This window comes from Mustela nivalis, assembly GCF_964662115.1.
Source record: "Mustela nivalis genome assembly, chromosome: 8".
Taxonomy (NCBI): domain Eukaryota; kingdom Metazoa; phylum Chordata; class Mammalia; order Carnivora; family Mustelidae; genus Mustela; species Mustela nivalis.
This window is the reverse complement of record NC_139027.1, coordinates 54,790,071-54,807,060: the sequence shown is the minus strand read 5'-3', so window position 1 is coordinate 54,807,060 and position 16,990 is coordinate 54,790,071. Positions and strand designations below refer to the sequence as shown.

Genomic DNA, 16,990 nt, shown 5'->3' with positions numbered 1-16,990 from the left:
GAATACCTCCACCTGACCTGACCCACCCTGTATTGGACTTTGTTATCTGGGACTGGTTTCCCGGACTTGCTTTTAAATAAGATCCCCTTGGCGGGGGTGGGGGAGTGGGGGGCTCAGTTTAAGCTTTACAGCAAAATGGCAGTTCAACTGGGGTGGGACTGCTCTGGCTGAATAGGCCCTTACAATGTAAATGGAATTATATAGTATTCTTGGGACAGAAGAGGCTGGGAGTCTGGCCTCTTTTGCTCAGCTTTATGAGATTTTCCACATTGTTGCATGGAATTGCAATTTTTCTTTTATATGTAGCATTTTGTTGAGCAAATATAGCTCAATATAGTTAACCCCTGTACTTTTTTTTTTAAATATATTTTTATTTTTTTATTAACCCCTTACTCTTGAAGGGCATTTGGCTTGCTTCCAGTTTGGGGTAATTTTGAACTTTACTGCTGAAAATATTTTTATAAAATGTATCTTGTTGCACAAAGTGCCTCCTGCATTTCCATTGGTTATATTCCTCAGAGTGGGATTGCTAGACCAAAACCTGTTTTCCCGAACTGTTGTACCAAGTTATTCTCACCAGCAGTATGTGACAATTCCTACTGGTTGGGTCCTTAGGCTCTGGGTGCCTCACTGGCTGCAATCAAGGTATTAGTTGAGGCTGAGGTCTCAACTCTGGTTCCCTTAACACCCCTATTATCCATCTTAATTTTAGCCATTCTGATGGGTGTTGAGGAGCATCGCATTATGGCTTTAGTTTCCATTTTCCTCCTTACAAATAAAGTTGAGCACCTTTATACAAGTTTGTTGGTCATTGAGATTTTCTTTTGGAGAGCCTGCTAAAGTACCTGACCTATTTTTCTTATTTATGGTCAATCACCTTTGTAGTTTATACCCCGTTTTTCATATACTTTATATATGGGCCGTAACTTGGCATCTGGTAAATATCTTCTTCCAATCTGTGCCTTGCCTTTCATTCTCTAATGTCGTCTTTGGATAGACCTAAGTTCTTCAGTGATCAATTTAATGTACTCAAGTATGTAATTATTTTCTTCATAGATAGTGACATTTTTGTTCAATTTAAAAATCTTTCTTATCATTAAAACAATTTATAGACATCTCCTAGACATTAAGAAATCTCCTAGAATGTTAATTATTTTATCTCTTACAGTTAAGTGTATAATCAACTTGCACATCATTTGATTTGGGTTATGGTTTGAAATAGAGGTTGTTTCTTCTTTTTCCCACAATGTGAATATCAGTTCGAACAAGTACTGTTTGTTATCTAAAAGTCCTTTTCCCACTGCTTAGGAGTATCATTTTTGTCTTAAATCAAGTGTCCATTTATGTAAAGGTCTGTTTCTGAACCATCTAACTTGTTCCTTTCATGTTTGTCTATCCCTTCACCATTGCCACAGTGTCTTAATTTCCTTGATTTTAAATGTGGTACCCATCCAACTTCACTGGACCTTTGAAAGAGATCTTTGAAAGTTTCTTGGTTATTCTTGATACTTTGCATTTCCATATACATTTAAAATAAGTTTGTCATATTACACACCCCCCCACACACACAGAAATCTGCACAAATACACCTACTGCAATTTTGAATGGATTTCCTTTGAGTCAATTTGGGAAGAACTAAGGTAAAAATATTAAGTCTTGCAACCATGAACATGGTGTATGGTGTAATCCTTTTTTTTTTTTTTTTCCAAGATTTTATTTATTCACTTGAGACAGAGATACAGAGAGAGAGAGAGCGCAGGAGCAGGGGGAGAGGCAGGGGGAGGGGGAGAAGCAGGCTCCCCGCTGAGCTGGGAGCCCAAAGGCAGGCTGGACCCCAAGACCTAGAGGATCTGAGCAGAAGGCAGATGCCCAACCATTTGAGCCACCCAGGTGCCCAGGCTTAATCCTTCTTTCACAAGAAAAGTATTTTTCTTATGATTTTCTAACTAACATTTTTTGTAGCTTACATTATTGTGAGAAGACAGCATACAATACACACACAAAATATGTGTTAATTAACTTTATGTTATTGGAAGACTTCTAGTCAACAATAGGCTATTACTGGTTAAGTTCATAGGGAGTTAAAAGTTACAGTAAATTTTTAACAGCATATGGGTCAGCACCCCTAACACTTGCCATGTTCAAGGGTCAACTGTATTTAAGTCTTTAATTTCTTTCAAAAATATTTCATATTCTCTGTAGAAATGTTGCAATTTTGGTTAAATTTATTTCTAGTTATTTGGTATCTTGCATGCTACTATAAATCATATTTATTTTTTAAAGAGATTTTATGTATTTACTTGAGAGAAACAGAGAGAGAGAGAGACGGTGACAGAGATAGCAGGAGAGAGGAGATCGCTCTGGGCGAGGAGCCTGATTTGGGGATTCCTGGATCATGTCCTGAGCCAAAGGCAGTCGCCCCAGAAATCGTATTTCTTTAAAAGTCTATGTTTGGGGTCGCCTGGGTGGCTCAGTTGGTTAAGAAGCTGCCTTAGGCTCAGGTCATGATCCCTGCGTCCTGGGATGGAGCCCCACATCAGGCTCCTTGCTTGGCAGGGAGCCTGCTTCTCCCTCTGCCACTAGCCTGCCTCTGTGTCTGCCTGTGCTTGCGCTCTCTCTCTCTCTCTCTAACAAATAAGTAAAATCTTAAAAAAAAAAAAAAAAAAAAGTCTATGTTTGTTCCTAATACAGTAAGATATAACTGGTCTTTGAATATTTACTTCGTATCTGCAACTCCGTTAAAATAGCTTATAGACTTAATAACTTCTACACTTTTTAGATTTCTCTCTGCACACATCATCTATGAAGAAATAAATAAATTTTTCCTTCCTAGCCTATACCTTTTATTTCTTCTTCAAAATACTAAATCCCATAATTATTTTAATCTAAGTAATGTGTAACTCCAGCCGTAAATTCAGTAAAAAGATGCCAGGGGATTCAAGACCCTTTCCACCTCACATACTCTCACTCAAGTCCTATGACCAGCTCACTTCCCCTTCCCATCACTTCCACTCCGATAGAGTCTGAGCGGAGCCCAGCGAGCTTGGAGGCAGGCTGCGGAAGCCCGCGCCGCTGGCTTCGTAACCGCTGCGTCCCGGGCACGGCGACAGCCCCGCCCCTTATCCAGACGCAACCAATCAGCGGCTGTCTCTTTCGAGCGCCCATCGGCCAAAATGGCGGCGGCCGTTGGCGCCGAGTCCGGCTTGTAGTTCCATTGCCTTACTCTCCGGTTGCAAAATGTGAAAGGCGAAGGGGCTGGTAGAGGGGGACTGTAGGCGATGAGTCGGCGAAGGAAACATGGGGACAGCCCTGGCCTGAAGAACACGCCGCGCAAAGCGGCGGCGGCTGAGGAATGCAGCTCGATGGTCGAGCCAGGGAAGAGGCGGCTGAGGTCGGCCCGCGGCTCGAGGCCCCGCAGGGTCGGAGAGACGTCTCCCCGGCCCGTGCCGCAACAAGAGCAGCCTCCAGCAGCCGCTTCGTGCAGTAAAAGTACCCCCGAGGGTGAGACGTCGGCAGCGCGGCCCCTCCGGGCTTAAGCGCTGCATCCCCACAGCCCCGCTTGCAATGGGGAATCCTAGGGTGCGGGTGCGGGTGCTGGTGGGGGTGGAGTCTGAAGTGTTTTCTTTCCCTGGGCTTCGCCCCTCGCCCCTCGTGAGTCCGAGAGGAACATGACGCCACTACCCCCATGGTTTTAGGCTCCGAATTTGAGTTGTGCCACGTTCTGTTTGACCGTCTACTTGCTGCTGCTGCTGTAGGAATAGGCCCTGTAATTGACCTGTTTGAGGGAAGGAGGGCGGCGATTTCTAGACTGCTCCAGTCCCGAGTGGCCGAGCGAGGAAAACTATCGGACAGACTGGCTGCCTTCGGCTTATTTCCAGGAGAATTGCCCCATCTCGACGTTCTGCCCTGGCTTGCTCCAGTGAAGGGGGTCATATAAAAAGCTCTAGCTATCTCTAGCGTCCTCAGAGTTTGGGTGATGTCTCACTTAATGATTTATAAACCGGAAGTTCCTGTATGATGGCCCTCCAAGTCGGAAACTAAGGGCCCCTGAGTATTTCATTCTGGTCAATTTTGGGTGTTGTTGTTTGTTTGTTTTTTTTTTTTTCCTCCAGAGATTTCTAATAAATCCCGGTAGGAACTGAAGTTTACACAAAAGCTCTTTGTAAAAGTGTGTTCTTAAAATACGACTTTTGTTACCTTATTTGTCTTTAGTTTACTCCCATGAAGCAATTCTGGAATGAACAAAAACAAATGTTTGTAGAAATTTGAAAGTGATGGTGGACAAAACTTCACAGGAAATGGGTAGCTGAAGTTTTTGGAAGTAATGAGTATAAGTTGGATAGAGTTCATGAAAGGGGGCTAAACAGACTTTTACTGAAGTTTCTTCTGGGAGCTTTTTGGTTTTTGAAATGTATCTTTAAATTACAGGTGGTTCCCAAAACCTCCAAATGCCAGTGGTAATGAATGGAGTGAATAGATTGTACAGTATTATACGTTCATAGAGCTACTGGGTTATATTAAAATACTTGCTATTTACAGTGTCAAATTTGTGAAGTATTACAAGGATTATTATGTGAAAAATTTCAGTTATTAAAGTAATATCTCTGGGAGAAGATTTTACAATTGGACTATAAAAAGTAATCTAAAGGATATGTGACTTTGGGGTATTAGGAAGTAAAGTAATGCTTTACAATGCAATAATTGTTTTTTTAATCTTATTTTATGTAGAAAGATATGAAACACCAAAGAGAGTCCTGAAAATGGATATATTGTCATCTGCCTTCAGTTCTCCTAATGATCCAGATGGACAGAATGATATCTTCTGGGATCAGAATTCTCCAATGACAAAACAGTTAGGTAATTTATTAATATTTTTATCTGGGTAAATATTTGCCAAATGATTAGGATTTAATTATAGCATTTCAGTAGGGTAATAACAGAACTTTTATACAACAGATGTTTTTTGAGAATCTTATGTGATTGTTATGGTACGTATATGATGTCAGTGCTTGGTGATCTAAGCCATACTAATTAAAACTGTTTTCTAAGAAATGACTGCTATTTTTAAAATTAAGTTTTTTGTTTACCATTTATAGAGGTGTCTTTGTTCTTTAGGTAAAGGAAGAAAAAAACAGATTTACACCACAGATAGTGATGAAATCTCACATATTGTTAATCGTATTGCTCCTCAGGTAAATATCATTTTAAACCTATGAAAACTATACTAATAGGCCCACATATGAAAAATGTTTGTTTTTTACAATTAGGTTTTCTGAAAATAAAGCACCAAAGGTTACTTTTACCTTTTACACTACTGAAATGTATATTTTGAAGAAGGAATATAATGTATAATTGGCAATATATATTTTCTTAAGCATATATCCTATATTTTAATTTTTTTAGAGTAATAATTTTTACTTTTTTTAATGTTTAACAGTATACGGCATTATTTTTAAAGTTATTAAAATAATAGACAATAAAAATTCAAACTTTTTAATGTTTTTTGTGATTGGTATTTGTTTATTGTCTATAGCACACTTCTTCCCCATTGAAATTGCTCTTCTTAATACTTGTGGACTAATACAATCATTGAGAAGCATTCATAAAAGTAGAAAACATTGAAGTTAGTTCTCAGCCTGCCTCCTATATTGGGTGACCATAATCTAAATTCTCAAAAATTTAGTTCATTCAGTCATCAACTAGAATTACTTGTCTTGCTCTCTCCATTGGACTATTATGAAGATTAAAGGAGATAAAAATTCCTTGTAAACATAGAGCACTATAAATGTAAGGTTATTTTAAAGTTCATTATGATAGTTAAATTATATGCTGTCATAGAACCATCTTCAAAAGTTTCTTTTTTCAGGTCCTGTACCACTTGAATGAAATAGAAATACAAGTTTAAGGCAGCCTCTATTCTGAACCTATTTACTGTCCTCTCTCCTTTTTCTTATTTAACAATATTTGAATTCAGAAAACATCTAGTTTTTGCTCAGTGTCCTCTCTGTAGGAAGTATGGGATTTTTCCTTGACATACCCTTGGATAGTGACTATATGTTCACCATAAACAATAGATGGCATAGTCCCAAACTGTGGTTACAAGGAATTACCATCATCCAGGTGGAGGAGACTGGAAATAAAGTTTTTCTTAGTGGCTATAAAATATCCAAAATTACAATTAGCACAGTCAAAACAACTCTGTTGCTACTAGCTCTGCATTCCATGTTTGGCATGTCATAGAAATTCATTTTACATATGGTTCATTAGTTAATAGCTTTTATAACATAATACTATTTACTTCATAAGTTAACAATAGGCCTTCATTAATTGTGGGTTTCACATGAAAGAAGCAATAATAAAATGTGTTTGGACTGGCCAGCTTAAGTAGTGATAAAAAGATAGTTGAGTAAATTACTGGACCCTTTACCTAAGTGGGCTGGAAGTAATAGCTCACATAAAGAAATGGCAACAATATGCAAGTGGTAACTTGTATATAAGGAAAAATACAGTAAAATTAGTTGCTTTTAAATGGTACTCTTTTCAACTAAAGCATGTAGATCTTTGGTAGTGTAAGATTATCATGTTCTCAGAATGACATATTCATGTTTTTTATTTTTAGGTGAGTAACCCCCTCAAGTAGTTATTTAAGTCACCTTGGTATTTTCAGAGATGGCTTTTTCTTTTTTTTCAAATTATGCACTTCAGTTTTCCCTGGACAGTCATTTAACTTGCTTGAGGGATACTTTTCATATAGTGTTTGTTAGTCATCATTTTTGTACAACTCTACTCATAATATTCTGTAGGATTAAATGAAGTAATTTGCTTACATACCTTATATAGCACCTGGATTGTAGTTGGAAAACAGTAAATTATGCAAGTATTATTAAAGAGATTTTAAAAATATAACACAAATAGTATAAAAAACATACATAGGGCCCTTGTATATATAAAATTGGATATATAAAGTTGGCATACCTTTATTGTCTAAAAATTGAATGAATTTTAAAATACTTGGTAAATGGACAAAGGGTTCATCATTAAATCATTAAGAATATTTTCCCTAATTCAGAGTTGTTGTTGAAACAAGAGTGAAAATATATATTGAGTCTGTAAGTAAAATTATTGATTACTGGAGCTATTGTGAAGCTAAAATCTATTGTGATTTTAGCTATTGTGAAGCTAAAATCTAGGTTCAACTGGACATCTAAGAAAACTTTGTTGATTAAGAATTATAAAGTACCAAGTTGTAGGGATATTTTCATCTAAACCTAGTAAATAAATATAAACTGATAGCTTCTTCATGCCTAGCATTTTGCTTAATGCTGATCATAAGATCAGTCCATGCTTTCAAGTATCCTAACCTACTGATAAGATTACTTTTAGCTTGTGTGATAGTTATTTATGTTCATTCTAAGTACTCTGTTCATCCTAAATACAAAAAGAGTAGAAAATGGTTAAACCATTTGATTTGTTGGTCTGTAACTAATGAATAAATTCATTTTCTAATTTTTTTGCATGATCAACTAACTGACTGAAAGGAGTAGCAAAAAGATCCAGGATTAAAATGGCCCTTTGTTTTCCATTATAGTGGTTAAATTTCTTTTCCTGCTTTCTCTACTTATTTTGTTCTTATCCCTGCCTTTCTTAGCATCATTTCTAACTTTGCACTTGACTCTGTCCTGAGTTTAATTTAGAGTGTTTTCAATTCAGGTCAACATAGATTGTCCAACCTTAGATAAAGATTATAATAGGATAGGGAAAATTTGGAGAATCAGGTGATACAGAAAGATTTCCATATGTTTCTCTCTATTCTTAATAAGTCAGTTTTCTGTTGGGGAAAAAAAAGACTGCTTTTCCTGTTGAATATGTATTAGTTAATTAAATTCTTAAAATTAATTTTTTAGAAAGTAAAAATTTACTAATTCTGAATGTTTTCATTTCCTGAAACATATAAGGATCACTTCTTACAGCTTTTTATTGCCATCCTCCACCTTCTCATTTTTCTCGAATTTACTTAGTAACTGTCACCTTACCAGAATTTATTGCTTTAGGAAAATAATTTAGTGTAGATAAAGTTTTCTTTTCTTTCTTTCTCTCTTTCTTTCTTTCTTTTTGGTATGTAACTCTTTTTTCCCCCTAAAGTTTTCTTTTCTTTTCTTTTTCTTTCTTCCTTCTTTCCTTTCCTTCCTTCCTTCCTTTCTTTCTCTCTTTCTGGTATATGACTCTTTTTTCCCCCTTCTTCTAAAGGATGAAAAACCAACAACAAACTCCATGCTAGGCATGTGGATTGGTGCAACTGCTATTCCTTGTACTCCTAGTGTAGCAAAAGGAAAATCAAGAGCAAAAATCAGCTGCACAAAGTAAGTTCAAACTTTTCATCTTTCCTGAGATTCAGTGGAGTAGATATTTTTAATAATAATCTGTTTTGGTTTTGTAAATAAATACATCAAAATGGCTAAAAATTAAATTTTTTAGGTTTGACATGTAGAATTTTAGGCTCACAATAATTGTGTTAAAATTTTGAGTTTAATATATTAAAATATGCTTAATAACAGTTGAAAATCTATAATGACTCCTAGAAGTTTTCTTATTTATAATTTCTAAAATTTTTTTAATAGGTTAAAAACACAAAATCGAGAGGAAGAACTTATGAAATTAGCTAAGCAATTTGATAAAAATATGGAAGAGCTAGATGTGATTCAAGAGCAAAACAAAAGAAATCATGGTTTTATCCAGGCAATTTCAGAAGCAGAAACTTTAAGTAATTATAAAGATAATATGCAGATGCAGTTATTATATGATACAGTTCCTGAAATAGATAATTCTATAATAAAGAAGCCACTGAAAGAAAATATCAAAACACCTATGGAAAATGATCAGAATAACAGTCCGAAGCCATTTGACCAAAATGCTGAAGCAGCCTTTAATGCCATTTTTGATGGCTCTACTCAGAAATGTAGTGGACAGTTCAGCCAAGATTTGTCGGATGCTTTTTTGAATCTGAGTAATACCACCTTTGGAAAGAAAAGCACTTTAAAAGAGGAGAAAATCATTACGAATGAAAGTCTGCCAGGTAAAACCCCAGGATCACTTTTTTGTCAAGTAGACACTCCTGGAATCACAAAATCATGTGTGACTTCTTATACTGAGAAGCAAGAAGCTTTCCATAAACCCCTTGACACATTTACTACCAGCGATTTTGAGGATGATTGGGAAAACTTACTAAGTAATGAACCTTTCGCTATGCAAAATGTCAAAATGTGTGAACTTTTCCCTGCTCCTAAAACAGCCCAGATTGCTGATCAAAAGGGAATTTATAATTTTAACAATAAAAATGATAAAAATAAGTCCAGAATGAATACAAGTCTAGATACCAGGTTAAAGGATTCAAAAATTTTACAGGATCTCCCTTCAAAGACACAAAACAAGGAATTAATAGATTTTGGAAAATATGGGTTTTCACTAAATCCAAACGACAAACCAAACAAATTACCACCCACTGGAAATAAAATGAAATTTGAGAAATCTTTCAGTAAAACTGTTATTCAAGACAAAATTCAAGACTGTGCAGTTGCGTCTAACCTGACAGAATATAGGCACACTAAATTTACTTCTAATGTAAATACTTCTGAAAAGTCAACTTTGAACATGGGACATTGTAATGAACAAAAAAATAAGTCCACTTATAATCAGTCTTTTAAAGCACCTGCTAATATAGATAATTTTGGCTCTGCAACTTTGGGCATTGAAAACAGTGTTTATAATCCAAATCAGACTAATGCATCAAAGTTAGGTTCGTTCTTTGATGACTGGAATGATCCGTCATTTGCCAATGAAATTGTCAAAGCATGTCATCAATTAGAGAATACCTGGGAAGGAGATGATGTAGATGATGATTTATTATACCAAGCATGTGATGATATTGAAAGACTAACTCAGCAACAAGACATTAGAAAGGACAGCAAGATACTAGAAAGTAAACTTGAGATCAATAATAGTTCCAAACATGGAGCCAAAAACATGTTTACTACATCTAAACAAGAAAGTCAATCAGTGCAATCAAAGCATTTGAACCTGAGCAGCATTTCAGGCAATGTATCTTTCACAAACAGCTCACAATTAAATAAACAAGTGAAAATGGAAAAAGAAATTTGTGGAAATTCTCCAAGCTTTTTAGGTGCTACGACTAATTTAAAAATATACTCTAAGAATTCAGATGGTCAGATCAATAGTCTACATTATTCCTGGAATAACACTGATTTTCCAGTACAAATGAGTAGTACTGAATCAGTTCGTATGGGAAATTCAAGTTTGAATGTGAATTCAGACCACGGGAATACAGAAACTGCTACTTACAAGAAGAAATTAAGTACTCCGCATTTATCCCATAGGTGCACAACAGATGGAGCGAAGAGTGACCTTAACAGACCAGTTAGATTTCCTAAGTACACATTTACGAAGATGAAAAATTCTCAAGTTCTTTCCCAGTTTAATCAAAATTGTATGTCAACCAGTATTTCTGATACCAAAATTACACAGGGTTTAGAGAGAACTAAAACTGCCAGCCCATTTTGTGGGAAGACTGTTCAACAGCAGTCTTTGGTGAAATGTTCTGAATCTTTGAAACAACCTTCAAAAGGTATGTATAAAAGAGTTTTCTTTGAAAATTATCACCTGGGAAAGTAGCTAAACTAGTTATTTGTTATATTTGTGTAATAAAATTTAAAAAATCACAATGTCTAACTAGAATTCTTAAAGTGACTTTTACAAATAATTATGTTCTAATATACAAAGGGTGGGTAATTTATATTTTCGGATTGCATTAGATTCTTTCTTAGCTTTTAATATGGTGACTAGCATATGGTCAGTACTCAATATTTGTTGAATGTTTTCTGAATTATTTCTTAGAAAATTACACTTTTAGGTAGATATAATGCTGTGAGATTGTTTACTAAATATCTCCTTGTTTCAAAACTTGAATCTTACTCCTATGTTTAGCAGACACTGAGGTGAACGGTGTTTGAAAATTCAGAGCATTCTAATTAAACACATTTTTACTATAATATCTGATATGAAATTGTTAGTTGTGATGGTTAGAACTGTAATTTGCTTAGTCCAACCTGTCATCTTTGGTTCTTCTGATTCCTCTCCCACAGTTCTATCAAGTTCCATTATTTCTACCTCAAAATAATACAACTCAAAATAGTCCATTTTTCTCACTCTTAACCGCTACCATCCTTATCCAAATCAACTTTTTTTTGACTAGATTGTAGTTCTTTTATCTGTCCCTTTTCAATTCTCTCCAAACAGTAGAATAATCTTTTCACAAACAGGCAAACCTGGCATTCCTGTGCTTAACCACAACCTTCAATGCTGGCCTGTCATTTTTCAAATAAAATTCCAGGGGCACCTGGGTGACTTAGTCTGTTAAGCTGCTGCCTTCGGGTCTGGTCATGATCCCTGGGGCCTGGGTTTGAGTCCTGCATCAGGCTCCCTGCTCGGCAGAGGGTGGCTTCTCTCTCTTCCTCTGCCTGCCATTCTGCGCACTTGTGTTCTTTATCTCTCTATCAAATAAGTAAATAGAATCTTTAAAAAAAAAAAAAAGAAAAAAGAAAACAAACAAAATTCCTACTCTGTGTTGATTTACAAGGTTCTGGATTATCACTCCTTAGCCTCTCTGTCTTCTTTTTTACCTCACCTACTAAGCTTCAACTACACTAGCTATCTTTGAATTCCTTGAACAGAATAGTTTCTTTCCTGGACCCCTGGGTGGCTCAGTCAGTTGAGCAGCTGCCTTCAGCTTGGGTTACGATCCCAGGATCCTGGGATCGAGTCCCCCATCGGGCTCTCTGCTTAGTGAGGAGCCTGCTTCTCCCTCTGCCTGCTCTTCCGCTGCTGTGCACATTCTCTCTCTCTCTCAGAAATAAATAAAGTCCTTTAAAAAAAAAAAAAAAAAGAATAGTTTCTTTCCTAGTTCAGGAGCTCTGACTGTCATAGTCCCAACTAAAACTACTTCTTCCCAGCATATATCCCCCCTATTCCTGTCTATTCATAGGTGCTTTTTTATCCTTAGGTCTCAACTTAAATATGACTTCCTCATAGAGACGTTCCTTGAACAATCTATAAATAGGTCAAAAGACCTATAATCTCTCTTATTTCCTTCATTTCTTTTACCACAATTTGAAAGCAAGTATTGATTATTGTCTGTCCTATTTGTGAATACCTAGGCCTGTCACCGCATCTGCCACTTAGATGTTTAGTAAGTATTTGAATGAATATCATGCCACATAATGTGAAAATCTGTTATTCACTGATATTGTAATGCTTTATAAAGGGACTGTGTCTGGCATAACTACTCGTACATCTTAATGCCCAGTTTTTTTCACTGCCTCATGTTTTTACAGATGCTCTTTCCTTTACCAGAAACTTAGTGCCCCCATGTGCATATACCAAATCTGCCTGACCATTTTCCACTTGTTTTTTAAAACACAGTATGTTTCTATCCACCCCAATAATTTAGCTTCAGTTTCTTTGGGTTTCTCCAATACCCAGTGTTACTTCTGTTACAGCATTTACTATGCTAGCTTGTAATTATTGATTTTCTTAATCAGTCTTCCTCACTTGGGGCTAACATTAGGATTCTTATCTATTATGTAGATCAATGCTAATAAGGTGAGGGAGTTTTTAGCTGCTTTTAACATTAGATCATTGTTTTCTGTTTAGATTCTAGATGATGATTTTGTTGGCATTACTGCTACAACTTTCTTATTTAAGTGCTTCCACCTATTTTTTTTTTTAAGATTTATAACAGTAGTATGTTGGTTGTTTAAAAAGAAGGAAAGAAAACAGAATAGATTAATTTGAAGTCAAAAAATAAATTCTCTGTTTCTCTTTCCTCACAGCCATTCCTCAGGGAAAAACCACAGTTAACAGTTTGGAATACATCATGTAGAATATGAAATCATGTATGCATGTTTGTGTGTATGAATACATGTGTATACCTACACATTTATTTAATCAGATGGAATTAAATACTGTGTACCTAAGATTTGGCAACTTGGTTTTGCCTTCATTAAATATAGCTATTTTTCCCTGTCATTCATGTAGTTTTGCTTCAGTCCTTTTCATCACTACATAGTATGTCTTTATACAGATATACCATGATTTATTTAACTGTTTCTCTATTGATGGAAAGTTCAGTTTGGTTGCATTTTTGGCATTATAAACAGTCCTTCAGTGAATATACTTCTACATAAATTTCTCCATGCTCATATGATTGTATCTGTTAATTATTAAAAAATTGATGTAAGATAATGTTTTGAATTTGATGGCTAGCACCAGATCTTCCCAAAAAGTTATATCAGTTTATATTTTTTATCAACATTGACAACGAATACTTCCCTACGTTATAACCTAGGTATTTTGAAACAATTGAAAATTTGTGGTCAAGCTATAATAATTTTAAATATTTGAATTTATATTTAAATATTTGAATTTATATTTAAATATATATTTATATTTAAGTGTAATTAATTGGACCATACTCAACATGAATTTAGTTCATATAGTTATAACTATATTAAAGACTACATCTCTGGAATATTTATTTGAGTTTTCCCAAACACTATCCTTCTGCATTTTTTGTGTGGATAATCTCTCTTTCAGTTTCTTTTATCAGTTTAAGTTTACTGATAGTACCTAATCTTCTAATTAACATTATTCTTCTTGATATTTTCTATTGTTTTACTTTGTTATGTTGCAAGAGGCTCTCCAGAGACTATCTCTGAAACAAAACCCATTTAACTACCTTATTGTTATAAGGCGGGTTGGACAGACCATGGCCTATCTAAATCCAGCCCATAGCCTGTTTTTGTGCAGCCAGCATGCTAAAATGGTTTTCACATTTTAAATAGTCGAAAAAATCAGAAGAAGAGTAATAATATTTCATGACCTTTGAAACTTTCATGGACTTCAGATTTCACCATCACTAAACAAAATTTTATTTGAACACAGTCACATCATTTGTATTGTCCATTTCTGACTGTTTTCATGCTACAATGACAGATCTTAACACTTCCAATGAAAGCCCATATGACCTTCAAAGATTAACATATTTACTTTCTGGCCATTTACAGAATTTTTTTTTCCTCTTTTGCTGACCTCTGCTTTAGGATAAACATTAAGAAAAGCCACTCTTTCTGTGTAACTTGGAATAGTTTGAGACTTGGCCATGTATTTTTATTGAAGATTGAGTTAAAGGAAAGGCTGATGAGAGAGAAATGGATGTCTCTAAATCAAAGTTCCATAGTGTGACTTTATCTACATCATTTGAAATTATTTTCCAAGAATATCACCAAGCCAGTTGTAGGGAACTATGTTCTTTTCTGCTATCATGGATTATTAACCTGTTTTCCTTCCAAACTTACGGTCAATACAGTGCAACTGTGTGTGTGTGTGTGTGTGTGTGTGTGTATGTATTCTGAGTTTATGCTTTTCAACTTTGAGACTAAAATAGTAGACAATTAGTCAAGCTAATTATAAAGTATCTTATAGCATCTTTCTATAAGGAAAAATAGCTACAAATCTGTGAGATAATTAGTTTAGGAAATAAATAAGGCATCAGAGTAATCTGGGGAGTTTATCTGCAATATTTATCTCAACCCTGAACATGCTCTCCCATTTCCAATTATACCAAGAAAGGAAGGGGAGACAGATAATTTATTTTGGATATATAATCTCCCTTAGTTAACAAGGGAAATGTCTTTTAAAGTCTGAACCTTTGTCTAGATGTTAGTGTAAATAATACTTCTCTGCCAGCAGTACTACAGATTAGTATTCTATGACAGGCAGATTTTACAAGATAAACAGTTTTACCAATACAAGGTCATATAAATATGATTTAAGGTGATGGTCTTAATTTTAAAACATCCTTTAAATGAGAAAATACATTTGCTAATCTTAAAGTTCGATTCTTATTAGCATTATGTAGATAATCTTTTAGCCCAACGTGACTAAACTGTATACTTAAAAAGACATTCAAATTGAAGATTTTATTCAAATACTCTCCTTTTTGAAATTTCTAATGTTTATATAAAATGTATTCTCTAAATAAAAATATTTGACAGTGAATTATGTGCTTATTGTCATGATAGATTTCACCAGATCACTCTAAAACATTTGTCTTCAATGGCTAAAATGGAAATCTTGGAGCTCTATAGAGGAAAAAAAGTTGATGTGAATATTAATATAGTTATCTTAGAGGGAAAAATAGACTATTTGAGGTATTCATATTTAATTCATTATATTTGACTACTTTTCTGTTAAAGTTTATATAACATTTAAAATCCCAGTTTTTAAAAAATACTCATTTTGTCGATTATATAAATTAGATGTCCTTCATCTAATTTGCAAGAATTATGTGCTAGGAAGTTAAAATGTACAGTTTTAATCAAATGAACTTTATCACACTGAAAAGGTATATAAAATAAGGACAGATTGATCGGTGCTTGATTTTCCTTTGGCCTAGGGTACTGTGTCTGTATGTGGAATGTTGTATTTAGTAGTTTAGCATGATTTAATAGTTATACCAATATGGCAAGTCTGGATAATAAAAAAGTAAAAATTAAAATTCATATTCAGGATACCTTTATAGTCTATAATAGTAATATCTATATTTTGTTTAATTTTTAGAGGAAGAAGAAAAAAATAAAAAGTATTCTCCTGAAGAAATTCAAAGAAAAAGACAAGAAGCACTGGTTCGAAGAATGGCCAAAGCACAGGCCTCATCTGTAAAGGCAGCTCCCACTTAACATGATTTCTTTTATGAAATATTAGTTGGAAGACAAAGACAGTTAATAGCTATCTATGATAGGAAATATTTTTTCTTGATTTCTCTGTGAGAAATTTAATGCTGACTTATTAAGCATGGACTTTTTTTTTTTTAATGGACTTCTGTTTTATTTAATAAATCAATGTTTGCAATAGTCAATGAAATCTTTCCTTGGAGAGGTATGTGGAAATAATTACATATAAGTTTTGAAAATTCAGGAGAGTTAGCAATTATGTTATAGAATTATAAGAGTAAAGTAGTATATTTTTAAATATTGTGGGTCATCCAAAGATAGGTAATCTACTAATTTTTTATTATAATAACAAAGCTTCAACTCACTAAATAAGTATTTTTTTATAGTTTTACTTTCAATAACTTTTTAAGTTTTTTATATACTTCTGAATCTTAAAAATACTTTCATATTCTTAGGAACTTGGTTGGTGGGAAATAAAGGACTTTAATTTATTTGTAAGGAAATTACTATTTTCAGTTCCTAGTCTGAAATAGATCTTAATTTTAGTTTTCTAAAACATAATGTATTTTGGAAACCTTCCACTATTTTCAGGGAAAATGCTGATTTAAGAAGTTTGGGGGGGAAAAAAGACTAGCTATATAAATAATATAGTACTATTAACATTTAGAACTGTCAGAACCTTTAGATGTCATTGGGTCCAACTTCTTTATTGTATGGATGAGAAATGAATACTGTTATTCTGGAAGTCACAAGGCAAATTAAAGCTATGCTGGGATTAGAATGATTTCTTTTATTCTAATGAACACCTAAACAATTATACCATTATACTTTCAAGTATTAATTAGTATACAAAATAATTTTGTAGGAGCATTAATTATTTCATAGTATAAAACTAAAAAGAAAAATAGTAACTCAAAGTACATTAAGGACTGTTTAATAATAATGCTCATTGTTTCTTGTATTAAAGAATTCATTCCAGAATATAAAAGTGAGAATCTTTCTCTTTTTAGTTTACCTATAACTATTTAATTTTCCCTTAACTATTTTTCTGACTTTACTAATTTGTTCATCTCTATTACCTTATTTTTTCCTTTATGTCTGTTTAGAATTCACTAAGCCAGAAAAATCAAAGCAGAGGTCAGAAGACAATAAGGATGCTTTATTTGTCTTAAATGGCTTTGGGAGAC

General features: G+C 34.3%; 1 protein-coding gene across 2 annotated transcripts; it reads left to right on the top strand.

Moving 5' to 3' along the window:
• The first annotated feature begins 2,859 nt into the window (after window positions 1-2,859).
• ETAA1 (ETAA1 activator of ATR kinase) lies at window positions 2,860-16,791 on the top strand. 2 transcript variants are annotated; one of them, XM_082744103.1, is made up of 6 exons: window positions 2,860-3,501; window positions 4,729-4,857; window positions 5,116-5,192; window positions 8,248-8,360; window positions 8,619-10,639; window positions 15,691-16,791. In XM_082744103.1, exons 1-6 carry the CDS (start codon window positions 3,279-3,281, stop codon window positions 15,807-15,809), a joined length of 2,682 nt encoding a protein of 893 aa, XP_082600229.1. In that variant the 5' UTR covers window positions 2,860-3,278; the 3' UTR covers window positions 15,810-16,791. The 2 variants fall into 2 exon arrangements, with proteins under 2 accessions (XP_082600229.1, XP_082600230.1); XM_082744104.1 differs by lacking the exon at window positions 2,860-3,501 and having other exon boundaries at window positions 4,826-4,852.
• The last annotated feature ends 199 nt before the right edge of the window (window positions 16,792-16,990 follow it).

What these genes read in the sequence shown, in the direction of transcription:
- ETAA1 (XM_082744103.1), top strand. Translation starts at nt 3,279, where the DNA reads ATGAGTCGGCGAAGGAAACATGGGGACAGCCCTGGCCTGAAGAACACG. An exon ending in CAGTAAAAGTACCCCCGAGG is followed by an intron (nt 3,502 to 4,728) that starts GTGAGACGTCGG and finishes TATTTTATGTAG; the next exon opens with AAAGATATGAAACACCAAAG. An exon ending in GCAAAAATCAGCTGCACAAA is followed by an intron (nt 8,361 to 8,618) that starts GTAAGTTCAAAC and finishes TTTTTTTAATAG; the next exon opens with GTTAAAAACACAAAATCGAG.